At 41.2% G+C, this 27986-nt stretch overlaps 1 protein-coding gene across 4 annotated transcripts in view; it reads left to right on the forward strand.

Moving 5' to 3' along the window:
- Window positions 1-27986, forward strand: part of RNF150 (ring finger protein 150) — a 286972-nt gene that overhangs the window by 167582 nt on the left and 91404 nt on the right. For 2 of the 4 annotated variants that reach the window (XM_060400648.1, XM_042234321.2), the window contains exons 2-4: window positions 277-527; window positions 19879-19965; window positions 22128-22210. In XM_060400648.1, coding sequence (XP_060256631.1) covers window positions 277-527; window positions 19879-19965; window positions 22128-22210 — 421 coding nt within the window. The remainder of the gene's footprint in view (window positions 1-276; window positions 528-19878; window positions 19966-22127; window positions 22211-27986) is intronic. The other 2 variants (XM_060400650.1, XM_042234323.2) reach the window with 1 other exon arrangement.

Below are 27986 nucleotides of genomic sequence, written 5' to 3' on the forward strand. Positions count from 1 at the left end.
AGGAAGGAGCAGGATCATAACCTCGCTGGTACCAAAAACATGAGTGTTTTTTTAGGTTCTTTTCTCATATATAAGACAGCAGCCTCCCACAGTAGCTGAAGAAAGGAAAATTCACCTCCATATCTGGCTGTTAGATCTGAGAAATAGGCCTGGCTTCTTGGTCCGGCACAGACTCACTGAAAGAAGTACCATCATTTGGTGCGTGTTATTTTGTTCAGACACTTCCCTGTGATCTTCTCTTTCATCCCCTTAACACTTGTTGTCCTCTCACAACAGGTGTCGAAGACATTGTGGCAATAATGATTCCTGAGCCCAAAGGGAAGGAGATAGTAAGCCTGCTGGAGAGAAACATCACTGTGACCATGTACATCACCATCGGGACCCGGAACTTGCAGAAATACGTGAGCCGCACCTCGGTCGTGTTTGTGTCCATCTCCTTCATCGTCCTCATGATCATTTCCCTTGCCTGGCTGGTCTTCTACTATATCCAGAGGTTTCGATATGCAAATGCCAGGGACAGGAACCAGGTGAGTAGAAGAAAGTTATACAAGGAAAAAACTTAAAAATTATTACCAAAGTAAGACATTGTTGTGTAAACTTTGGAGATCACAGAAAATGCCATGACCAAAACCAAACTTACCTACAATGCCCCTACTCAAGATAAACACTGTTAACATTTGCTGCAGAGGTTTTCAGGTCTTTTCCAGGTACATATTTTAATGTGTTGCTAACATTGTTCTGTAACATGGAAATACTTTTTCCCATGTTCCTATTGCTCATTTGTGGGACAGCTATTTACTATTTAGACAGTGGCTCAGTTGGTGAAGAATCAGCCTACAGTGCAGAAGACCCGGCTTCGATCCCTCAGTTGGGAAGACCCCTGGAGAAGGAAATGGCAACCCACTCCAGTATTCTTGCCTGGGAAATCCCATGGACAGAGGAGCCTGGCGGGCTGTAGTCTATGGGGTCGCAATGACTTGCCAACTAAACCACCAGACACAAATAAAGGGGGGTAGAGGGCAGGAGCTAAGATTACGCTAATTGTATCAATATAATGTGGAAAGAGCCAGAATTTCCTCCTTGAGAACAGAAAGAAACAAAAATAAATAAATAAAAGATATTTTGAAAGCAATAAATTTTGGAACAGGTAAAGCATACTCTTAGGATAAAATGCAAAAGCTATAAGCCAGGTCTCCCACATCACGGGCAAGATTCTTTGACATTTGAGCTACCTGGGAAGCCCAACATGGTATACAATGAAAAGTAACTGAGGACTTGTCTGTCCCTCAGTTATGCAGCTTTTCTCTCTGGAATATCTTCTCACCCAAGGAATTTTTTATGTGCTTACAAACACCTGTGTGTTTGTATTTAAACCAATAAGAGCACATATAAATCTATACCAATATTTATCACTCCATCCTAGAGATTAATTCCCATCAAAACTCAATCCAAGCTGTCTTCTCATTTCTAATGACTGTATAGGCAGACTTTGGAGATACTGTGGGTTTGATCCCTGACCACTGCAATGAAGCAAATATCTCAGTAAAGCGAGTCGACAGGAAGTTTTTGGTGTCCCAGCGCACATAAAATTATGTTTACATTATACTGTAGTCATAACATTATATCCAAAAAAGAATACATACCTTAATTTTAAATACTGCCTAAAATGCTAACCATTATCTGAATCTTCAGCGCATCATAATCTTTTTGCAATAATAACATCAAAGATCACTGACCACATATCACCATGGCAAATACAGTAATAATAAACGTTTGCAGTATTGTGAGAATTTCCAAAATATGACACAGAGATACAAAGAGCAAATGCCATCAGAAAAATGGCACCGATAGACTTGCTCAATGCAGGGTTGCCACAAGCCCTCAATTTATAAAATACACATCTGTGGAGCACAATAAAAAGAGGTATGACTGTATAATGTTTTATTTTCTGCATATACTGCATTTATTTGCTGCTGCTGCTGCTGCTGCTGCTAAGTCGCTTCAGTCGTATCCAACTCTGTGCGACCCCACAGACGGCAGCCCACCAGGCTCCCCCATCCCTGGGATTCTCTAGGCAAGAACACTGGAGTGGGTTGCCATTGCCTTCTCCAGTTACATTTATTTAGCCAGGTCCTATCAATGAATGTGTTTTCCCTTACCAAAAAACAAAACTGAGCACACACACACAAATGTACGTGTGACACAGCACGTTTGTGAGTGTATCTGTGTGGTAAATTCTGAAAGTTTTATAGCTAGAGCAATGGTATGTGTATTTTACGTTATAATGTGCTGTGCTTAGTTGCTCAGTCCTGTCCAACTCTGCAGCCCCATGGACTGTAGCCCATCAGGCTCCTCTGTCCATGGAATTCTCCAGGCAAGAATACTGCAGTGGGTTGCCATTCCCTTCTCCAGGGAATCTTCCCAACCCAGGGATCAAATTCAGGTCTCCCACATTGTAGGAGGATTCTTTACCATCTGAGCCATCAGGAAAGCCTTTAAACTATAACGGATACTGCCAAATTGTCTGCCAGAAAGGTTGAACCAATTTATACATGAACCAGCAATATAGTAATACTGATACTAATATAAACAACATTCATGCAGTAGTATATTAATACTGCTTATACTAACATATGGGGTTTCCCTGGTGGCTCAGTGATGAAGAATCCGCCTGCCAATGAAGGAGATGCGGGTTTGATCCCAGGGTCAGGAAGATCCCCTGGAGAAGAAATGACAAGCCATTTCAGTATTTTTGCCTGAAAAATCCCATGGACAAGGAGCCTGGCAAGCTATAGTGCATGGGGTCACAAAGAGTCGGACACGACTTAATGACTAAACAACAAATACTAATATATACAACAGTATACTAATAACAAGCACTGTTTCCAGTATCCTCACCATATAAATGTTAACAGCTTTTTTCGTTGTGATTTAATAAGATAAAAATGGTATCACATGTTTCTGATCACAAGTTCCATTAAATAGAAAAAGTTAGTTTTTTTCCTATGAAGTATCTGCTTATATTATTAGATCACTTTTCGTTTGAGTTGTTGGTCACATTGACTGATGAGTATAAGCTCTTTACTGGTCAGAGTAGTTAACTCTTTGTGGGACTGCTGCAGATTCCATGTTTTTCCTCTAAACTTATCATTGTCTCTGATGTATCTTTGGGGTTTGGGGCCATGCAGAAATTTGGGGGTATTACCTAACTGAATCTACCAATTTTTTATAGCTCCCAAGTTTTATATCATAAGATCTTCCATAGTCCAAGATTATAGAAAAACAGTATTTCATCCACTGCCTTTTTTTCACTTTCACAATTAAAACTCCAGTCTACAGAGAACTTATTTTGACTTAAAGAATCAAGTACAGAGCCAACATTTTTTTTTTCAGATTGCCTACTGGATTTTGTAACTGGTGTTTGTTGAATAATTAATCTTTTTCTTCTTATATGCAGAACCTCCCCCATTTAGCATATATTAAAGCTCCATATGTATTTGGTTCTGTTTCTATGCTCTATAAAATGTAGCTTTAATCTGTCTTTTCACATTCTGATACCATACTCTTTTGAATATTTTAGCACCGTACTATGCCTCATATCTGTTCATGTTAATCTTCTTTCATTGCTCTGTCTTTGCTTTTCTCATGTGTATCTTTGTATGAATTTAGAATCACTTTAAGCTAGTTTTTTATCTCCCGCATTGTAGGAAGACGCTTTACCATCTGAGCCACCAGGGAAGTCCAGAGTAATTTAGGAATCTATAACCTAATGATGTTGAATCTTCTTATCTGAGAATGATATATGTTTTCCTTTTATTTAACTATTCTTTTTATTCCCTAATAGCATTTTAAATATCCTCATTTAATCTTGCATATAAGAAATGTTTATTCCTAGTTCAGTGTGTTGCAATTATAAATGAAATCTTTTTAATATGGGAAGGTTTTTGATTTTTGTTTATTTTGCACATTACTATAATTTAGTAATTTATGTATTCAATAATTTATTTAAAATTTTATTATCTTAATAGTGATATATGTAGTATATATTAAATACAGGCATATGAGCTCTCAATATATTTACATACATAATCTTCTTAATAACCTTATAGTAGATAATTTTATTGTCCCTATTTTACAGAGAAGGAAACAGAAAGTTTAAATAACTAGCCCAAGGCCACACAGCTAGTTATTATTTAATAGAGACAGCAATTGAACCAATATCACAGCTTCAGAACGTATGCTCTTAACCAGTACATTATAGTGTTTGTAATTGTTTGAATTAGTCTACCAGGATTACACTAATAATATGCAGTCAATGATAATATATTACTTCTTTCAAATTTTCAACCTCCTTTTTTCTTCTGTTGTCTAACTTCACTGACTTGTGTCTCTAGAACCAACTAAAGTAATAGTGGTAATAGTGAGCATACTACTCTTCATTCAGTATTTATGGGAGCATTCTGAGTTTAATGGATTGTTTTTATCATTTCTCAGTTTTATTGTTTCCCCATGCAGTCTTCTAGGTCAAGATATATATTTAACATGTTATGCAAATGTAAGGAGAAGGCAATGGCACCCCACTCCTGTACTTTTGCCTGGAAAATCCCATGGATGGAGGAGGCTGGTAGGCTGCAGTCCATGGGGTCACTAAGAGTCGGACGTGACTGAATGACTTCACTTTCACTTTTCACTTTCATGCATTGGAGAAGGAAATGGCAACCCACTCCAGTGTTCTTGCCTGGAGAATCCCAGGAACGGGGGAGCCTGGTGGGTTGCCGTCTATGGAGTCGCGCAAAGTTGGACACGACTGAAGTGACTTAGCAGCAGTAGCAGCAGCAGCAAATGTAAACATAGTCCTATTTTATTCAGAGTTTTAATCAGGAATGTATTTTTAATTTTAACGAATGCCTTTCAATAGCAATAGTTCTGACTTTTCTCTTTTGATCTATTAATAGTAGTTTAAATGAATGGATTTCCGAATATTGAGCCATCTTGAACTTCCAGTACATAACTAATCTTCTAATGTGTGCTGAATTGTTTTGTTCATACTTTACTTAGTACGTTATTTACTTTTTGCCTTGATATTCACATGTGAAATTTGCCTGTAGTTTACTTTTTTTCTTCAGTGTTGCCCCAAAGTTGTTTTTGTTTTTATTTTTATTTTTACTTTATTTTGATTTACAATACTGTATTGGTTTTGCCATAAATTGACATGAATCAGCCACAGGTGTACATGAGTTCCCAACCTTGAACCCCCCTCCCACCCCATGTCATCTCTCTGGATCATCCCCGTGCACCAGCCCCAAGTATCTTGTATCCTGTATCGAACATAGACTAGCGATTCATTTCTTACCTGATAGTATACATGTTTCAATGCCATTCTCCCAAATCATCCCACCCACTCCCTCTCCCACAGAGTCTTAAAGTCCGTTCTATACATCTGTGTCTCTTTTGCTGTCTTGCATAGAGGGTTATCATTACCATCTTTCTAAATTCCATATATATGTGTTAGAATAGTGTATTGGTGTTTTTCTTTCTGGCTTACTTCACTCTGTATAATAGGCTCCAGTTTCATCCACCTCATTAGAACTGATTCAAATGGATTCCTTTTAATGGCTGAGTAATACTCCATTGTGTGTATGTACCACAGCTTTCTTATCCATCTGCCAATGGACATCTAGGTTGTTTCCATGTCCTGGCTATTATAAACAGTGCTGCGATGAACATTGGGGTACACGTGTCTCTTTCAATTCTGGTTTCCTCAGTGTGTATGCCCAGCAGTAGGATTGCTGGGTCATAAGGCAGTTCTATTTGCAATTTTTAAAGGAATCTCCATACTGTTCTCCATAGTGGCTGTACTAGTTTGCATTTCCACCAGCAGTGTAAGAGGATTCCCTTTTCTCCACACCCTCTCCAGCATTTATTGCTTGCAGACTTTTGAATCGCTGCCATTCTGACTGGTGTGAAATGGTACCTCATTGTGGTTTTGATTTGCATTTCTCTGATAATGAGTGCTGTTGAGCATCTTTTCATGCGTTTGTTAGCCATCCATATGTCTTCTTTGGAGAAATGTCTATTTAGTTCTTTGGCCCATTTTTTGATTGGGTCATTTATTTTTCTGGACTTGAGCTGCAGGAGTTGCTTGTATATTTTTGAGATTGGTTGTTTGTCAGTTGCTTCATTTGCAATTATTTTCTCCCATTCAGAAGGCTGTCTTTTCACCTTGCTTATATTTTCCTTTGTTGTGCAGAAGCTTTTAATTTTAATTAGATCCCATTTGTTTATTTTTGCTTTTATTTCCAGTATTCTTGGAGGTGGATCATAGAGGATCCTGCTGTGAGTTATGTCAGAGAGTGTTTTACCTATGTTCTGCTCTAGGAGTTTTATAGTTTCTGGTCTTACATTTAGATCTTTAATCCATTTTGAGTTTATTTATGTGTGTGGTGTTAGAAAGTGATCTAGTTTCATTCTTTTACAAGTGGTTGACCAGTTTTCCCAGCACCACTTGTTAAAGAGATTGTCTTTAATCCATTGTATATTCTTGCCTCCTTTGTCGAAGATAAGGTGTCCATAGGTGTGTAGATTTATCTCTGGGCTTTCTATTTTGTTCCATTGATCTATATTTCTGTCTTTGTGCTAGTACCATACTGTCTTGATGACTGTGGCTTTGTAATAGAGCCTGAAGTCAGGCAGGTTGATTCCTCCAGTTCCATTCTTCTTTCTCAAGATTGCTTTGGCTATTCGAGGTTTTTTGTATTTCCATACAAATTGTGAAATTATTTGTTCTAGCTCTGTGAAAAATATCGCTGGTAGCTTGATAGGGATTGCATTGAATCTGTAGATTGCTTTGGGTAGTATACTCATTTTCACTATACTGATTCTGCCGATCCATGAACGTGGTATATTTCTCCATCTATTAGTGTCCTCTTTGATTTCTTTCATCAGTGTTTTATAGTTTTCTATATATAGGTCTTTAGTTTCTTTAGCTAGATATATTCCTAAGTATTTTATTCTTTTCGTTGCAATGGTGAATGGAATTGTTTCCTTAATTTCTTTTTCTACTTTCTCATTATTAGTGTACAGGAATGCAAGGGATTTCTGTGTGTTGATTTTATATCATGCAACTTTACTATATTCATTGATTAGCTCTAGTAATTTTCTGGTGGAGTCTTTAGGGTTATCAATGTAGAGGATCATGTCATCTGCAAACAGTGAGAGTTTTACTTCTTCTTTTCCAATTTGGATTCCTATTATTTCTTTTTCTGCTCTGATTGCTATGGCCAAAACTTCCAGAACTGTATTGAATAGTAGCAGTGAAAGTGGACACCCTTGTCTTGTTCCTGACTTTAGGGGAAATGCTTTCAATTTTTTCACCATTGAAGATAATGTTTGCTGTGGGTTTGTCATTTATAGCTTCTATTATGTTGAGGTATGTTCCTTCTATTCCTGCTTTCTGGAGAGTTTTTATCATAAATGGATGTTGAATTTTGTCAAAGGCCTTCTCTGTATCTATTGAGATAATCATATGGCTTTTATTTTTCAATTTGTTAATGTGGTGAATTACATAGATTGATTTGTGGATATTGAAGAATCCTTGCATCCCTGGGATAAAGCCCACTTGGTCATGGTGTATGATCTTTTTAATGTGTTGTTGGATTCTGATTGCTAGAATTTTGTTAAGGATTTTTGCATCTATGTTCATCAGTGATATTGGCCTGTAGTTTTCTTTTTTTGTGGCATCTTTGTCAGGTTTTGGTATTAGGGTGATGGTGGCCTCATAGAATGAGTTTGGAAGTTTACCGTCCTCTGCAATTTTCTGGAAGAGTTTAAATTTGTCTTTATGTGTTTATTTCTGAGACTGCTGGGTCTTCATTGCCTGTGTGGACTTTCTCTGGTTATAGTTAGTTGGGCGCTCCTCTTTTTTGCAGTACTCTCACTGCAGGCTTCTCACTGTGGTGGCTTCTCTTGTTGTGGAGCACAGCTCTAGGAGCACTGGCTTCAATAGTTGCAGCAGGCAAGCTCAATAGTTGCAACTCATGGGTTCTAGAGCACTGGCTTAGTATTTGTGACGTCCAGGCTTAGCTGCTTTGTGGCATAAGGGATCTTTCCGGACCAGGGATCGAACCCATGTGCCCTGCATTGACAGGCGGACTCTTATCCACCGCACCACCAGAGAAGTCATGGTTTACATTTTGTCATGTTTAGGCAAGAGTGCTACTGGTTTTTTAAGAAGAATTTGGAGATTTTGTTCCATTTTCTTTAGTTGGGTTGTAGTGTCCAAAATGGCAGTCACTAATCATGTGTGACTATTTAAATTTAAATTAATTGTAATAAAATTAAATTTAAAATTGTGTTCCTCAATCATACTAGCTACATTTCCAGTTGCTTCTGGATGGCAGGGCATAGATAGGACATTTTTATCATCATGGAAAGTCCTGTAGGGTGGCCTAATTCTAGAACATTTTAAAGAGTGTTGGAAGTAGGTTAAAAGCATCTGCCTGCAGTGCTGGAGACCCGGGTTTGATCTCTGGGTTGAGAAGATCCCCTGGAGAAGGAAATGGCAACCCACTCTAGTATTCTTGCCTGGAGAATCCCATGGATGGAGGATCCTGGTGGGCTACAGTCCATGGGCCCGCAAAGAGTCAGACACGACTAAGCAACATCACTTCACTTCACTTAATGTATTATAGGGCTTCCATGATAGTTGGTAAAGAATCCGCCTGCAATGCAGGAGACCCCAGTTTGATTCCTGGGTGGGGAAGATCCCCTGGACAAGAGATAGACTACCCACTACAGTATTCTTGGGCTTCCCTTGTGGCTCAACCGGTAAAGAATCCACCTGCAATGCAGGAGACCTGGGTTCAATCCCTGGGTTGGGAAGGTCCAACTGGAAAAGGGAAAAGCTACCCACTCCAGTATTCTGGCCTGGAGTATTCCACGAACTGTATAGGCCATGGGGTCGCAAAGAGTTGGACACAACTGAGCAACTTTCACTTCACTAACGTGTTTTAGATTTTTTAGTAAGCCAATAAATTCAAAGTTGTTTTAGGAGGACAACTCTTTGACTTTCTGTTTATTTTATGAAAACTCATCTGTTTAAATTTTCTATAGAATCTGGAACAATTTTTTAAACATTTTTATTGCTTTTTTTGACTCTCAAAATGATGCATGTTTGTTGTAAAAATTTGGCAATCAGAAAGATACAAAAAGAAAACAAATCACTCATCACCCTACTGACTTGTTAACAATTAAGAACATTACCTTCCAGACTTTTAATTCCATATGTATACATATATTCAGTAAATTGTTGTCATATGTGTGTTATGTGTGCATGAGATACAGACACATGTTATACATATAAATTTGTGTGGTTTTTTATTAAATGGTGAGCATTTCCTCCATCATTAAGTAATATTTAAAACATGATTTTTAGTAGCTACATAGTAGTCAGGTTCTACCTCTTAACACAAGTGAGCAAGTTACTTTATGCTTTAGTTTTCTAAAGAGGAATATGCTTTCTTTTTTTAGTTATAGTGAGGATTAAATGGCTTAATGTGTCTTATATTTTAAGGTGCCTGAGCATAATTACTCACTTACAGAGCTCTCAATGAATGATATCATTATTACCATCATATAAATTCCATAACCAAAGTTCGAACTTTGATACTTTTACTGAATATTCTTGAATTTAAGTGGATGCATTACCAATTAGACACAAGGCAGTGAAACTAGATATGGAACAAAAAATAAGTTCAGTTCCACAGGTTCCTAAAGGTTATATTTGAAGAACTTGTACAAATATAAATCAGTTATCACAAAGATACTTACCAGCTGATCCAACAATGATAGAGATGGTACCCCTATCTTTTTGAGTCTAGAGATAATCCAAGCAGTCTTTGAGAAATTAAGCCAAGGATGAAACTTTTAGTCTTGAATTAGCTGAGTAACTGTTTCCAATGCTAGTTCTCCTTGTGCGGGAAGATATAGATTGCATGTCTGTCTTGACATGTGCAATTCTGTGACGGATGTGAAAAGTAAATTAGAATAGATGGCATGAAGTGGATGAGGTTTAAGTTTTTACTCTGCTCCCTTTTTATTAACTTTCCTTGAGTTACAGGATGCTACCTTTGGTTTACTCAGTGAATTTGGATCATGCTGAAAGCACTATTTCTTGATCAAAATAGACATCATACTTTAGCCCTTTTATGAATGAAATAAGGATCTGTAATTTCCCTAAGACAAATATTTCTCTTTTGATGGGGAGTGCTTCGTTCCAGTCAACAGAAAGTTACAGCTGTATAAGCTATAGCTTTAGTAAGCATCAGGTAACCTGAAGTCATTTATTTTTATTGAAGCATTATTGGCCCTTCTGGAAAGCGGAACTCTCAGGCTAGATGTTGACTCACAGTCTAAACTGGACTACCAAAGGCGTTAATGTTACATTGGTGAAGTATCTAGCCATTCCGGTATGTAACTGAGAGACTGAACTTGAAGAAGCCAGAAGCACGCCTCAGTCTCTGCCTGGCTTGGTGCAGGTCACACTTCGAGGAAAGTCACCATCATCTTACATGATCATTAGCCCTTTCAGATCATTTCAGTGTAGCTTCCCATGGAATAAGATTTGTTAGATGTTCTTTATGGTGGTAATGTCACTGCAGCGCCTTTAAGATGATGACATGGAGGATTAGGGCCACAACTTAAAATGGAGAGGGAGACTTGACTGGTGTGGCACGTTTCCTAAAGAAACTGTACCAAGATGGTGCTAGTGTGTGGTGATAGTTAAAGACAGAGCTTTGTAGTCAGGTGGGTCTGGACCGCAATCTTTGCTCTGGCAGTTCCTAGTGGTGTGATCTTGTTTGGGTCCTTACCTTTCTGTGCCTAGATTTCCTCACGTGTAAACTGGGAATGACCATAGGTCATCCCCACAGGCTTGATGCAAGCACCCCGTGAAAAAATGCATGTAGGTTATCAGAAAGTTGTTAATAAGATTGCGGGGTTTTTTTGGAATATAGAAAGGTTTATTGCAGGGCCAGTCAAGGAGAATGGGTGGCTCATGCTCAAAAAAAAAAAACCCCAACCTGGGTTGTCTTTAATGGGTAAAGCATCTCTTAGAAAACAGTATTTCCCTCCCAGATTTAAATAGGGCAGGATCTTACATAACTCACATGTAGTTAAGTCTGGATAGGGGCTTTGTGTCCCAGGTGACACAGTTTGAAATAAAATGGAATTATTTTTCCAGAGTTATTGGGGAAAGGAAGACATATCAATAGACTACAGACAAAAAAAACCCTGGCGTTCTTAGAAAATACCTTCCCATGCAACAGTGTGCACACTGTTTTTAGAAAAAGGCAAAAATAAAAGTGTTCATTTAAAAGTAAGTGTTCACCACCCCCGCTTCAGACTCTTTGTCAACTTTCCTCCCTCTAGCTCTCCCCAGAGGAAACAAGCCTTAGCACTTCCATTTCTATGCTTCCAGAAGTTTCTGTGTCTATAAATAAGAAAAGTTCTTTTCCACATTTATTATTATACATACACAAGGACTCTGCCTTCACATGGCAATATACTATAGTGGCATCACAGGAAATACACATAAAAAACAGATATGAGCCCACTTGGAGGACTGTGCAGGAATCAGGATAACAGGTGATGAATTTGGACTAGAGTGAGCGAGATGGAGAAGCCAGATGGGCATCAAATTAGGGCAATATTTTGAAATTCCGTGGATTCTATGTAGCATATAAACCAGTTATCCTAGTTTATACCTGCTATACTAGCCTTGTGCTTCCCAGGTGGCACTAGTGATAAAGATGCCACCTGCCAATGCAGGATACAGAAGAGACATAGGTTTAGTCCCTGGGTGGGGAAGATCCCCTGGAGGAGGACATGGCAACCACTCCAGTATTCTTGCCTGGAGAACCCCATGGACAGTGGAGCCTAGTGAGCAACAGTCCGTAGGGTTGCAAAGAGTCAGAAAGGACTGAAGCGACTTGGCACACACACATGTACTAACCTAATAATTAATAACCCCCCCATTTTATTCTCACAAGTGTTCCAGTTTAGATAATAATCGTATGGTTATCTTATGTGTGAGGGAAACAGAAGAATCAAGGGTGCAATTAGGTCAGTTCCTGCAACATTAACTGAAATAGCAAAAGCAGAAAAAGAGGTCCAGAAGGGCAGAGAAACCAGAAATGGGGTATGGAGATAATAAACTGTAGAAGCCAACACAACATTGTAAATCAACTATACTTTAATTTTTAAAAGCAAGCAGATACTAAATAAACATTGAAAAAAAAAGAAGCCTATTAGATGGAGATGCCTGGTAGGCATTTGATACACAAGCTGAGAATTTAGGAAAGAAGAGGTGGAGGTGGCAATATAAGAGTTATCTGTGTAGAGATGCCATTTAAATGGTCAGGACAAGGTGAGTGCCTCCTGGAAATGGGCATCCAGAGAAGAGGCCTGAAGACAGCCGGGTATACACTTGTGCCCCAGTCTTTCTCCCTCCATCATATTATTTTATGTATTTGCTTTATTTTCTTCCCAGTTCTTGTCACTGTTGGAAACCATTTCCTCCTTGCCCTGTACCTTCCTCTTCCCCACAGGCTCTCTTAATGGAGTTGCAGCAAGAGTGCTCGTTAGCAGAGACCACGCACAGCCTCATGTGCCCTCTGGATCCAGCTCTCCTTGGCTCAGAGTCACTGCTCTGCTGTGGCTTTCACTCATACCGCTTATCTTTGATGAAGCTCTGTCCTCTTTTCTCCAGGGCCAGGCTGCTTGGGGACCTTGCCGTCAGCCAGGCTGTGGATGCCTGAGTCCAGTGTCTATTTCAGGCTCCCTATCCACAGAGCTCTCGGAGGTGGCTGGACCCCTGCACTCCATTCCTGAACAAACCCTGTGGCCCGGAAGAGCCCAGGAAAGCAGCCCATGAAAGTGTTAGAGTACAGGTTGGCTCAGAGCACACACGGGACACTTAAGTGGGCTGCTTTTCATAATGTCACATTCCAGCCAACAGAGTCTCAGCTCTGAACAAGCCCAGACTTCTCTGCTACATAATCAGACATAGACCCAGACATAAATGGGACCCTCTCAGACAGCTAAGTGAGAATCTAGGATACTACCAAGGCTGATGTGTTAGGAGCTGGAACCTTGTAAGGATGAATAGAGTGTTTGCTATCTAACTTTGGTTTTGGAGCAAAGTGGAATCAGAGACTTGGTCAGGGCAGGGTCATGAGACAGAAGGACAGTCCAGTGTAGGGAGAGCTTAGGAATCTTGGGAATCAGGAACTGGATCTAAATCACAGATATAGGAACAGTGGTCCAGCCCACTGGGCAGAACAAGGTGAGAGGAAGTGAGGAAATGGTGCGGAGGCACATGAAGCCTTTTCTATCACACTCTCACCTATGAAGTGTGCAAGGACACTCGCATAAAGGTGGCACGATGGTGTGGGAAGGGGAGAGGCGGCCCACTGCCCACTCTCACACATGGAGAACACCATGAACAGTGTGGAAGGTTCTATATGACCAAGAAGAACATCTGCTTACTGTTGAGCACATGGCAAGGCGACTTTTACATGCTAGACCATGCATCTCTGTCTCCTCACAAGTCCTCATGATGGCCCTGGATCGGCACTCTAAGGAAGCAGCACCCTGATGTCACCAGGGTGGACTCGTACCCGGCGTTCCCCAGATACCTCTCAGATCAGCCCTGAGAGCCCGGGTTCCCGCGAGGGCTGCAGATGAGAAACTGCACGTATAAGGACTGGAGGCATTGGCTACCTGGCCATTCTCCTCATCTGTTTGAGAACTAACTGCCTGATATCAGGATCATGGTTTCTGTTTTTATTTTATATTGGAGTGTAGTTGATTAGCAATGTTGCGTTGGTTGTAGGTGTACAGCAACATGGCTCAGTTATCTATCATTTTTCAAGTTCCTTTCCCATTTAGGTTATTACACAATATTGAACAGAGTTCCTGGTGCTATGTGGTAGGTCCTTGTTGGTTATCCATTTTGTTTTTTAAAACACTTTATATTTTGCATTGGGGTATAGCTGATTAACAGTGCTGTGATAGTTACAGGTGAACAGAGAAGTGACTCAGCCGTACCTATACGTGATCCATTCTCCCCCAAACTCCCCTCCCACGCAGGCTGCCACATAACACTGAGCAGAGTTCCCAGTGCTATACTTAGGGCCTTGTCGATTATCCACTTTAAATATAGCAGCGTGTCTATGTCAATCCCAAACTCCCAATCATAGTATTTAGAATTTTAAGGGGACACTGCTAAGTCGCTTCAGTCGTGTCCGACTCTGTGCAACCCTATAGACGGCAGCCCACCAGGCTCCCCCGTCCCTGGGATTCTCCAGGCAAGAACACTGGAGTGGGTTGCCATTTCCTTCTCCAATGCACGAAAGTGAAAAGTGAAAGTGAAGTCGCTTAGTTGTGTCCAACTCCTAGCAACCCCATGGACTACAGCCTACCAGGCTCCTCCGTCCATGGGATTTTCCAGGCAAGAGTACTGGAGTGGGGTGCCATTGCCTTCTCCAAAGGGGACACTAGATGTAATGAATTTGAGAGAGAGAAATATTAAATGATTTTGTTTTCCCCAAGGGCACACAAGCAGGTTTTTTATTTCAAGGCAGGGTGGCTTCCAATGATCAAGCTCCCTTCACAATATAGGTCCTGAGGCTCCCTGACCCACAGAGAGGATCACCAGCCCCTCCGCCAGTCACAGCGGGAACATGAGGAATGGCCGACCATGCTACTATGTGAAGATTGGCCCTTTGGGGCTTTGGAAATAAAGATTAGTTGCTAGGCCCTTTGTCATATCTGTTTTGAGATTCTCCACCTCAGGGAGCTTCCCAGAGGATGCTAAGGGGTCTTCTTCATTCTACCAGCTAATGACCTCTGTGTCTGGGGACCTCTTTTTGAACCTTGAGCTGGGGAGCCAGATCCGATACTCTTGATCCTGAGCACCGGTGTGCGCCATGGGCCGCCCTCCCCTTCCACCAGGATGTTAGGAAGCCCTGGGTGCCTCATTTCCGAGGTGGGCCACTTTGGCTGCTCTCCACTGATTCTTACCCTGCTGATAGGAACCCTGAGTGCTGTGTGCTAAGTTGCTTCGGTCGTGTCCGATTCTTTTGCAAACCTGTGAACTGTAGCCTGCCTCTGTCCATGCAATTCTCCAGGTAAGAATGCTGGAGTGGGTTGCCATGCCCTCCTCCAAGGAATCTTCCAGACTCAGAGATGGAACCCACGTCCCTCATGTCTTCTGCATTGGCAGGCAGGTTCTTTACCGCTAGCGCCACCTGGGAGGCCCCTTATAGAAACCCCCTGGTGGTAAAGCAGCACCAGTGGGCAGCATTCCTGCCGTCTTTGTGGCCAGTGAGCCTGCCTTGGGCCACGTGCCGGGACTTTGTTTCACTGTCTCCGAGGATATCCCACCTCAGACACAGAACTGGACCTGTATTCTGAGAACCAAGGGACTCCTAGTAGATAGCAGCTTCTTCAGATATCAGCAGATCAGATAAACTGAATCTGGTTCTTTCTTTTGCTTTTCATCAGCAGTATTGCCTCTGAGGCCAATCCAAGGAAACCAGACAGACCTGTGTTGTATTGTTTTGCCTGAGGTCAGGTAATGGCATTCAGCCAAGCTTTCCCGAAAGAGCTCCCTCTCCCTGAGAATGCCTTCTTCTGTTATTTGCAGTGCATGGTCCATGCCCCTTGGGTTTCTTTTGCACATCTTGGTGCTGAAGTTTTGTTGGAACCAAAGAAGTAGTGGAATTTAAAACAAACTTGGACTTCACAAGGAAAGAGAAAGGGGAGGGGATAGAAGTGGGCCAGGTATCTGCCATCAAAGGAGGGTCTGTAGGTGGTGATGCTTCTGTCTCCTAAAGAACAGGAACCAAAATGGTCTCTGATTGATGTTGGCTGGAGGAAGCTCAGAGCCCTCAGGGGACACGGAGCAAGTATTCGGTGAGGTCTTTAGCCATTGGTTTGCTATGTTTCCATAATTCAGGTCTCAAGGGATCTTTGCCTCCCAGTTCTGTTCTGTATGGATGACAGTGATGAGCTGATAAAGCTGGAAACAGTATAAGTTTACATATTGAAGGTTACTGATAAGGGGAACTAAGGCCTAGGCTATTTAAGTGACTTGGTCTAAGTCACACAGTGAGTAACAAAAACAGGAGCAAAAGCTGAGTTTCCTAACTCCCAACCATTGCCACTTCCTTTACAACTCTTCCCATAAAGAAGAACCCCGGGACTTCCCTGGTCGTCCAGTGGTTTAAAATCCGCATGCCAGTGCAAGGGGACACAGTTCGATCCCTGATCCAGGAAGATTCCACGTGCCGAGGGTCATCTCAGGCCCATGCACTGCAACTGCCGAAGCCCTCGCGCTCTAGAGGCTATGCTCTGCAACAAGAGAAGCCACCTCAGAAAGAAGCCCACACATCACAATGAAGAGCAGCCCCCGCTGGCCACAACTAGAGAAAGCCCACGCGCAGCAGTAAGACCCAGCACAGCCAAAATTAAGTAATTAACTTTTTAAAATGATGATGATTTTACCCCGTGCCATGTGTGCCTAAGCAACTGTAAGCCATCACCCTGTGGGGTCACCGTGCCCGCCAAAATAGTCTGCATCTTTTCTCCATCTCTCTAGACGGATGGAGGGGTGACCTACATCATAGAAATTGATTGGACCGGCCATGCAATGATCTCTGTCCCATGCAGCAGACCTGGGAGGATCATTATTATGTAGGAGAGCAAGTGAGGAAGTGTCAGAGTCAGCTGTGGCCGCGTGAGCCTTCACACGGCTGGGACAATTCTGTCTACGTCTATGATGTCCTCTCTTCACCTAGAACATGGAAACACCTCGTTATGTTTCTGCTTGGTTGTGATGGTGATGATAATAATCAATGACTGTAAAATACAGCTGTCAGGGAAAAAAAGGGGGCAGTTACGATACGGAATTAGAGCTTCCCTGGTGGCTCAGACGGTAAAGAATCTGCCTGCAATGCGGGACACCTGGATTCGATCCCTAGGTCAGGAAGATCTCCTGGAGAAGGGAATGGCAACCCTCTCCAGTATTCTTGCCAGGAGAATTCCATGGGCAGAGGAGCCTGGAGGGTTACAGTCCATGAGATTGCAAAGTCAGACATGACGAGTGACTAAGCACATGAAACAGATTTATTCAACCAAGTGAACTAGGAGGAACATAAGCTCGACTTGATGCTGTGTTTTGGCATACTTATTCCTAGTTTTTTCTCACCTTGACTGTATTTCTCTTTATAACCCAGAGAAGGACAAGAGAGGAATGTCTTTATTTTTCTCAATTTCTGAAGTACTTAGGAGGTAACTAAATTATACATTTTGTGTTGAATTGGAGTCTGTCATTGTTTACCATCCTTGTTGGTATTTATGTCAGACTTTAGTTTTCTAATAAATGGTTCTGTGTTTATTTTCCATAAAGCTGTTTATCTTCATTGTTGTCAAGGAACCAATAACCTTGGTAAATATTTTCTTTTACCTTTTTCAATCAAATTGATGGGTACATCTAATTACCAAGATGTCTCAACTCCTGACAGTTTTTAAGGAAAAGTGTAATATGATTTGAATCTGGTGGGGTTAGAGAAAATCTGTAGGAGAAGAGAGAGTAATCCTTACCTGAAACAAAAGGCCCACACAAACCTGAGGTGGGCCCTACGTCTGCCTGAGATGGTCCCTACACCGTCTCTTGGCATCGGATCACTGCATTTCTGAGCACCACAAAGGAAAGAGTCTGTTTTGTGATGGACTTTGGTTTCAGTCTCTCGGTTCTCCCTTCAGACTGTGTGTAAGACTTGGTTTGAGCACAGCCTATAGACTTCCCACTCACTTAGACTCAGCGCAGTTAAAATCTCAAAGATTTAAGAGATCAACTTCGGAAGTAACAACTACCTTATTTGGGCCATTTTATTAAGAATGTTTATGTCTTTCTCTGATTAGTTTGCGTTTTAGAAATCCAGACTAGTTGTTTGAAAATTGTTGAAAATGAGACGGTGGTTTTCATCCAGAAGTCAATATTCCTGATTTTCATGTCACTTAAGAAGAAATGGAAACATGCTTATATTGACAATATTTGGCTGCCTGCAAATGGTCATAGCATTTTTAAAAACTTTACAGTGCTTTTCCTTTTATTTTGTTTGTCCAGAACTCCTATAGAAAACAAAACAAAACAAAACCTAGTTCTACCAGGTCCCTTAGTCATCATCTATATCCCAGAAGCTGGTTTTCCGTATTTTCCAGCTATCTAGATCATCTCTTCTTCCCCTGGAAGTGCAGACTTTATATCCTTCATCAATCTCTGCCAAAATATGATCCTTTTTCTCCTCAAAAGACATATATGTAAGTTTTGCTTACCTGTCCTAACTCTGTGATATTTAAACAGTTTACTTAAGTCCCAGTTCATTCTGTAAAATAGTATTTTCCTCATGGGGTTGTTGTAAGGGAAAGCTGATATTGTATATAAAGTTTTAGCATGGTACTTAGGATGTGTTAACTGTTCATCACATGCTCAGTTGCTCAGTGGTGTCCAGCTCTTTGCAACCCTAAGGACTGTAGCCTGCCAGGCTCCTCTGTCCATGGGATTTCCCAGGCAAGAGTCTTGGAGTGGGTAGCCATTTCCTCCTCCAGGGGATCTTCCTGACCCAGGGATTGAACACGTTTCCTGCTTTGGCAGGCAGATTCTTTACCACTGAGTCACCAGGGTAGTATGTGCTATTTTAAAGAAAAGAGAGAAGCTTGAGTGTTATTTCAAAAGGAACAAAGTTAATGAAAACAAGTAATTATTCTGTTTAAATGTTTGCCCCATTTATCTTAGTCCTTCAAGTATGTTTCACTGCTGCAGACACACATCTGTCACAAACTAGAAGTACACGTGCCTAAGAAGATAACAACATGTGGAAAATTTACAAGCATACAAGCAAACTGATTTTTTTCCTTGAAAGATTAAAGCATAAATTTCTCCCCATCTTCTCCCTCTCCCACTCTTCCAAATTGCTCTATGATTGCATTACTGCAGGGGTCATTAGGATAGTAACTTTCTCTATTAAAAAGAAAAAGAGTACATAATACATTGTTTCTTAACATGAGTGATGGTAGTTGCTCAGGTGTTCGCCTTATAATTATTTGCTAAACTGAATATGTATGCTTTATGTATTTTCCTATGTGTGTACTCACACACACAATGGAGATGAAATGGCATGTAAGAAAGTGATGGGATAGAATTTGTTGTTGTTCAGTCACTTAAGTCGTATCTGACTCTGTGACCCCATGGACTGCAGCACACCAGGCTTCCCTGTCTTTCACTATCTCCCAGAGTTTGCTCAGACTCATGTCTGATCCTAGATAGAATAGTACAAACCAAATATAAGTCTAGGTTGGATATATATATAGCAAAGCAAACTGCTTAAAATTCCAAATTGAAAGGAATATGAAAGCAATAAACCCTGATTTTGAACAAAAGATGAAAACTATTCCAACTACTTTAGACTGGCTATCTCCATGTCACAAACTGAGTGGCTAGAGTGGGGCAAATTATGGAACTTTTCTTCTTCTCTGCATGGATACGACCTGCACTGGAGTCACTGTGGGACAAAGTCTTCCCATGTCATCTTCCGTTTGCTTAACATCCGGCATGAAGAGCTTCTCTCAATGACTGAACTCTTTAATAGACCACAGTGAGCCAAGCCACTTTGCACAGAGGTCACTGCCCCATCTCCTCCAGCCCTCTTCATTAACATTCCTGCCACTTGTGCATTTCAGAGATAGCTGCCATGGTTTACTGAATGCTATCAGAGATGAAGTTAAGAATGAGAAGTCTTTATTACTAACGAGCAGCTTTTGGTTTTTCAGCGTCGACTGGGAGATGCAGCAAAGAAAGCAATCAGCAAGCTTCAGGTCAGGACCATCAAGAAGGGTGACAAGGTAACAGCCTCTTTTCTTTTTGTTGTTGCTATTGGTCAGTTGCTAAAGTCATGTCTGACTGTTTGCGACCCAGTGGACTGCAGCATGCCAGGCTTCCATGTCCTTCACTGTCTCCCGGAGTTTGCTCAAACTCATGACCACTGAGTTGGTGGTGATGCTGTCCAACCAAATCATCCTCTGCTGCCCCCTTTTCCTCCTGCCCTCAATCTTTCCCAGCATCAGGGTCTTTTCCAACGAGTTGGCTCTTTGCATCAGATGGCCCAAGTATTGGAGGTTCCATTTCAGCATCAGTTCTTCCAGTGAATATTCAGAGTTCATTTCCTTTGGGACTGATTTGTTTGATCTTCTTGCAGTCCAAGGGACTCTCAGGAGTGTTCCCCAACCCCACAGTTCAGAAGCATCAATTCTTTGGTGCTCAGCCTTCTTTATGGTCCAACTCTCACATCTGTACATGACTGCTGGAAAAACCATAGCTTTGGCTATATGGACCTTTGTTGGCAAAGTCTTTTCTTTTTGGTGAGGAGCTATTTAAAGCTTCTGAGTTTCCTAGCAACCAATGTAGATAAGAAGATGAGGAAGGGAAATACATGCTAATAGTTTTCCTATAAGCATCTGTTATTATGCCCAACATTATTAAATATAAGTTAAGGCAGTTTGTAAAATGCATGCAATGGAACCGTAAAGTCTTTGGAGAAAAAAACATGAGAAATTAAAAAGTAAATTTAGGAAAAGTAGATAAAACCAGGATGAAATAGTACCCAGGTTCATTACCTGAAATTAAAAACAGACATGGGTCCAAAATTTAGGTTGGGGCTTTCTGGCAGCCAGTGCAAAGGAGAAAATATTCAATATTCAAACGAATCTGAGTACCTTATTCCAGTGTCCCACTAGATAAAAATGAAATGCCTGTTCCTGGAATTATGACTTAAGAAAATTTTTCTATGAATCTTTGCACAAAAAGCTTTTTAGGTGCTAAGTGATGTATTCCACTTAAGTCTGCAGTTAATGCTGATGGCTCAGTGGTAAAAAATCTAATGCTAATGCAGGAGACGTGGGCTCAGTCCCTGGGTCAGGAAGATCCACTGGAGAAGGAAATGGCAACTCACTTCAGTATGCTTGCCTGGAGAATTCCATAAACAGAGGAGCCTGGCGGGCTACAGTCCTTGGGGTCACAAAGAGTCGGACACGATTTAGCAACTAAACAACAATTTACAAAATGCAAGAAGCATATTTAGTCCCCCTGAAACCGAGTTTCCAGAACCCCAAAGTTATGACAGCAGAACTCATTCCAGTACAGTCCTTCTAGAACTCTCTAGCTGTAGGATGATGACATAAAGCCCAAAGCAGAAGCATACCCTAAGGAAGGATCACAAGGATCACAAGCTGGTCTGGGCCCACAGACCTCTAAAGACCTCTGTTCTCCCCAGGAGAATTTTTTCCCCCAGGAGAAATTTTAGAGCAGTGGGTTGCAGTCCATGAATGTGGGGCTCCTTGAGCCACTGTAAGAGATTCACAGCTCTACTTGTATTTGAGGTGTTGTCTCTAGTGTGAATAATTGATTTGTCTCACTAATTAGGTGCTACTGGTTTTCAGTTATATAAAAATACCTTTGAGCTTAATAGGATAAAATTTATTTTAAAAGCATCACTAAATTTAAAGCACATTTTTTTCAGTACTTTTTTTCCTCCTCAAACAGAATAATAAAAGAACAAGGACTGTTACGTAAGTAATGTATTACAGGGTGTTGAAAGAGATTTAAGTATTTGAAAAGAAAGCTGGAACCACTATGTTAGAGTTGTATACATTAGATTCCCCAGGAATGATAGATTAAATATCATTTTGATGAGTCTCCGTGAATAGCATTTCTCTCATCCTTGAGACTTTGCTATGTCACCTCTGATTATAATAAGTAGCATGATTAGTAATGGTACATTAAAAAACGATTTCCTTGTCAAAGCTCTTGCCATGGAACCAGGAAACAAAAAATGGAGGTTGGAAGGACTAGAAACTAAACCAGTGCATAATAAATTATGGATTAAGACAGCCAGCGTCGAGCGAGTCGAAAGCCCTGCTCCAGGCAAGCTCTCCTTTGGCTTGTTACTTGTGTGTTTACAGAAGTTGAAGCTCGCAAAGCAGGCTCATCTGTGCTTTCTGTGTTGCAGGAAACGGAGCCCGATTTTGACAACTGTGCCGTTTGTATTGAGGGGTACAAGCCCAACGATATCGTCCGGATCTTGCCCTGCCGGTGAGTGGCTAGCTGCCTGCTTCTGACTGGGGCCTCTCTGGTTCCGACCTGCTTGGCCTAGCCCTGCAAGGTCAGTCTGCCCAAACACTGCTGGGGTTCAGGAAGAAACAACCAGCACTCTTGATTCCTTTCGTGTAACCTTTCTCCTTGGAAACATTCTGTCTTGTGAAATTAGCACTGTTTTCCCATTCTCTTCATGCCAAACTAAGGCTCTGTGACCTAGAACCTCATGATGCACAGTTGGACCATGTAGCTCCAAGTTCAAGTTTAACAGCAGACCTGTAATACTCAAAATCATCCCCCCTGTTACAAGTGCCATTTTAATTAAAATAATAAACTCTTAAAATGTCTTCTGGATGATCATGAAGGGATCAGCAACCAGAATATAGTCAGGAGTGGGCAGGAAGCCAAAGGCAGATTTCATTTTCCTTGATTTTTTGTTGACAAGAAGAGAATGTGACAGTAACCCCCAAACTTCTAGGATCTAGGGTAGAATGTCAACAGGTATAGTTGGAAAACTGCCTGTTTCTCATAGAACTCTAGTCCTTCTCTAGATTCCTTTTATAGAATTCAAATTAAATAAATTTAAATACTTCGATAAAATATCTCAAAGTTGCTTAAAGCTTCTTTAGTGTTTTTGCATCTACACAAGTATCCTAAAACTATAAATTAAATTCTGCCTTAGAGAAATATTCTTCTCTTAGAAATCCTGCCTTTAAAAATTCTCAGAGGATTTAAGTAACTAAAGTAGAAAACAGACACCACCAAGATATAAAACAATTCATTTGGTCATAAAACAATGCAATGCTAAGAACTATTTATTAGAAACACAAAAGAAATCATGCCTTAGAGGAATGAGTTTAATAATCCCAAAATGACAGAGAAGTGACAAAAAGGGACAAGATACTCAAATAGACTCACGCACTCCAAGGGGAGTGAATGGGCTTGAAATGCTCTCACTCAAATTGATCGGTAGGAAAACAGGCCTGCGGAAAGAGCACTCTGGTGGCCCCAGCTGAAGCCTTCAAGTGGGATTCGCTTTCCTTAGAGATGCTTGACCATCTCTAGAACAGGTCATAAACTGGAATACATCAATACCTGGCAGTATCCTTCATATGAGGGTACTATAGATAAGTTCTCTCTCTAGACATTATACTTGGTATTTGTTTGGTGATTTCTTGAAACGCTGGCCAAGAATGGTGATAAGTGAACTGCAGAGAGCCTCTCCAGATAGCATCGTTCTTCTCTGCAGTCTTTTATTAGGAGTTTTATAAAGCCTCCTAGCTATAGGCAAGCAAAGTACTTGCTTTTACTTTCCTTTGGAGATAGCTTAGCGCCCTGTGAGGCTCCTACTAATAAAAATATCCAAAGCTAACATTAAAGGTCAGTGTCATCTTTTCCCTGAATATCCAAAGAACTTTACAAATGTAATTTAAAAAATCGGTTTTAAGGACATCTTTAGGCTTACTTTAGCTCCGTAATTCATAATGTATAAAACAGCTTGTTCACTGAGGGCTCTTTCATGAGTGTATTTCCTGTGACTGCATATAATTGCTAGAGGCTGCATAATATCTAGGTCATAGATGTACCACAGTGTAATTTACCATCCTCCTGTTGTAGACCATTTGGCTGATTTCAGTTTTTAATTATGACACATTACATTGCTTTAGCAGTATTTAGATGGCTGTAGTATACTTTTCCATATCTCCTTTTATAGTATTTTTTTGGAAATAGTAACCAAGACAAAAATAGCACTTTAATATTTGTCACACACATAAAAATCTTTAGGAACTTTCATTTTATTTACGCTAGCCCTCGGCCCAGCACATTCATGGTGGCTCACAGGGTAAAGAATCTGCCTGCAAGGCGGGAGGCCCAAGTTCGATCCCTCGGTCGGGAAGATCCCCTGGAGAAGGAAATGGCAACCCACTCCAGTACTCTTGCCTAGAAAATTCCATGGATGGAAGAGCTTGGTGGGCTACAGTCCATGGGGTCGCAAAGAGTCAGACACGACTGAGCGACTTCAGGTCCTTTCTTTTCCTTTCTTGCTCCAGGTCAGTTCAGTTTGGCCTCCGGCTCCTCTTTATTGTATCATCATTTGTTTCTCAGTTCATTCCTTGATTCTGTCTGCTTCAAGTTCCTCACTGTCCATCTGTCTTTATTCCTTCCTGTGGGCCCTGCTTTAAATAACAAAAAAACGCCGGTTATAGTTAGTGTTTGATCTTAGACGAGCCACCCAGTCCTACTCTTTGAAGAGCTCCTCCAATTTTTCCAGGCGGCTTTTAAAATCAAGATATTTTTATGCCTGTTGCTGGTCTCTGCCAGACAGTTTGCACTAATGGATGTTATCAAACAAATGCACTGGCATTTGCTTTTTGCTAGATAATTTCCTCTGGGGCATTATTAAGCTCTTGCTCCTATGAACCTCGTAGACTCTCTTCCCCATTATTTCCAGGCTGACTCATCCACAGAATTCTTTGCATCTCCTTGGAATAAAAACTGTTTCAAAAAATGTTCCAGCATATTGTCTCTCTTCTCTCACCCTCCTTATTGTGGGCTTCCAATTCCTGACATGCTGGGCGCCTCTCTTCTCTATGGTTACCACGCAGGGAGTCTTTCCAAATCACGCATCACTTGCACCGTGATTTTTGCAAGCTCATCCTCTTGACTGTGTCTCTTTTAAAGGCACTTGCACAATTAGGATGGATTAATAAATGATTCTTCCTCTTAGTCATGGTGATTGTTAAAGTTAAATTGCGCACATCTTCATGGACCACTTCTTGTTCATTCTAAGTAGGCTCCTTCTCTAGCACTTGAAGGCAAGCCTATCCGTGGGGTGAGCCTAGACACACACATTTAATGTGAGGGAGGGACCCGCAGCCGCACACAGAACACCTCAGGTCTAACTTTTGAGGTTTGGAGTCGATCCTAATACACCACTAAGATAGTTTCCAAGGAACTCCGGTTTTGCTGTAGCATACCTAGGCCAAAGCATACAATTCACTATATTTTTAGGCTGGCTTTTGTGATGCAGGTTTGAACTTGCAGTTATGATTTTTAGCCACAAAAGAGATCTTACTGAAGTTCTGTTGCCTTCTCTTGTCCAGAGAATAAGCTGGGCTTTCTGAGTCTTCCGTGGCTTTTATCCTTTGGTGTCTGCACTGTACTTCAATGGTTATTCATCTCAATCTATTTAACTACCCAATTTCAAATGCAGTGTGTCAGAAAGAGCATGATCTCCTTGGGCAGAGCAAAAGTCTCTGTTTGCCATTTTTTAAAAAACAAAGCAGAATTTCCCTTCTGGTCCAGTGGTGAAGACTCCACCCTTCCAGTGCAGCGGGCTCGGGTTAAAGCCTTCGTGAGGGAACTAAGATCCCAAATAGGGCAAGGCCAAAAAAAAAAAAAAAGGTTGAAAATAAAAAATAAAAACAAAGCAATGTATGTATCCTTTCTCTAAGTTGCCTATACAGTCCTTTCCTATTTCGATTTTATTGCTAAAGCATTGTCACTAACTTGGGAACATAGTTTCATCTACCGTCTTTCCCTTTGTTTGCAAACTCTGCCCTACAATTCAGGAAAAATTATAAAGCTCCTTGGCAACAAGCGGACCCTTGCCATATTCTTTTCAGTAACTAAATGCTTTATTTGAAACAACAAACATTTCTTTTGTAGCAACTGTTCACCAGGAATAGTGTGAGGTACCAGAAATGAAAAGATAGATGGCATGGTCCCTGCTTGAAAGGGAGTCAGGCTAGTGAGAGAGAGGTGGGGATTTAACTAACTGGTCACAGCACAGAGGATCATATACACAACAATAATAGCAAAACAAATTAAAACTCTGGAGGAACTAGTACCAGGCACAGGAAGTTTAAAAAGGCTCTGTAGGTTTAAAGGGGCTTCCCTAATGGTGCAGTCAGTAAAGAATCCACCTGCAATGCAGGAGACATGGGTTCAGTCCCTGGGTTGGGAAGACCCCCTGGAGGAGGGCATGGCAACCCACTCCAGTGTTCTCGCCTGAAGAATCCCACGGACAGAGGAGACTGGTGGGCTATATAGTCCATGGGGTTGCAAAGAGTCAGACACGACTCGGCACAGCACAGCACAGAAACAAATGAGATGTCTTCATATTTTCTAACCATGGTTGTTTTGCCCATTACATCCTCATTTTAGAAGATTTGTCAAAGGATAAACATTTAATCATCTGTGTAACTTCCTCATACAGGGATCCACTGCTAACACTTTTATCATTTCCTTTTATTTCCTATGCCTGTTTTGTGCAAGTTTGAGATACTGCTGTCAACAGCAATTAATATCCTGCTCTCTTTTTTTAATTTTTATTTTTACTTTATTTTGCTTTACAATACTGTATTGGTTTTGCCATACATTGACATGAATCCGCCATGGGTGTACATGAGTTCCCAATCCTGAACTCCCCTCCCACCTCCCATCCCATATCATCTCTCTGGATCATCCCCGTGCACCAGCCCCAAGCATCCTGTATCCTGTATCGAACATAGACTGGCAATTCGTTTCTTACCTGATAGTATACATGTTTCAATGCCATTCTCCCAAATCATCCCACCCTCTCCCTCTCCCGCAGAGTCCAAAAGTCCATTCTAAACATCTGTGTCCCTTTTGCTGTCTCGCATACAGGGTTATCATGACCATCTTTCTAAATTCCATATATATGTGTTAGTATACTGTATTGGTGTTTTTCTTTCTGGCTTACTTCACTCTGTATAATAGGCTCCAGTTTCATCCACCTCATTAGAATGGATTCAAATGTATTCTTTTTCATGGCTGCATAATTCTCCATTGTGTATATGTATCCTGCTGTTTTAAGGCTTCCCTTGTGGCTCAGCTGGTAAAGAATCCACCTGCAATGTGGGAGACCTGGGTTTGATCCCTGGGTTAGGAAGATCCCCTGGAGAAGGAAAAGGCTACCCACTCCAGTATCCTGGCCTGGAGAATTCCATGGGCTGAATAGTCTGTGGGGTTGCAAAAAGGCGGACTAAACTGAGTGACTTTCACTTTCACTTTCTCTATTATTCTGCTGTTTTCACTTAGCATTGAAAGAATTTGCTAGAAATAGTACTAAGTTATTTGTGGCTCATTTTGACCTTCCAACTCCATAGGCAGAAGCTGATCAAAATCTGAGTTGAATAAATCAACCAAAGACCCTGAGATGTTGACTCTTACTCCTCAAGAATAAGGGCCACTTTTTGGACCCATCAGAATTGTCCACTGAGGTAAAACTGGAGTGTGTCCTAACTCCCTTCATCTCATTCCTTAGTAACCCATCGATGAGCCATTCATGTCTCGTCATCCCAGCCTCTGAGAGAGAAAAGCAGTTTAGCTTAGACAGACAATAGAGTTTGTCTGGATAATAATGGCCCGTGGAGGCAGTGTGTCTTGCTGGCTTATTATTGTCACAGTTGGATTACAAATAAAATCCTCTAAAACCCAAGTTAATATCTTAGATAGCTGCGCCTCAAGCATTTAGCCAGTTCGTACGCAAAATGTACTTACCGATTGCCTCCTGTAGTTACGGTTTGCAGATGGTGCTTCCTGGAGGCTTCTGTAGGAGGCGCTGTTGTCAATAGTGCCGGCGCTTTTTCTAGGGTCTTTGTGTGTATTTTGGAGCCAGGGAACGAGGTCAGTGAGCAGCTCTGCAGGCCCATGGCTTGTTGGACTCCTCACTCTTCACAATAGGATTGTTTTGTGCTGAACAAGCTCACCCATTAAGAGATTTCTGGGTGTGTGTCTGTGCCTGTGG

Source organism: Ovis aries, chromosome 17, assembly GCF_016772045.2.
Source record: "Ovis aries strain OAR_USU_Benz2616 breed Rambouillet chromosome 17, ARS-UI_Ramb_v3.0, whole genome shotgun sequence".
Lineage (NCBI taxonomy): Eukaryota > Metazoa > Chordata > Mammalia > Artiodactyla > Bovidae > Ovis > Ovis aries.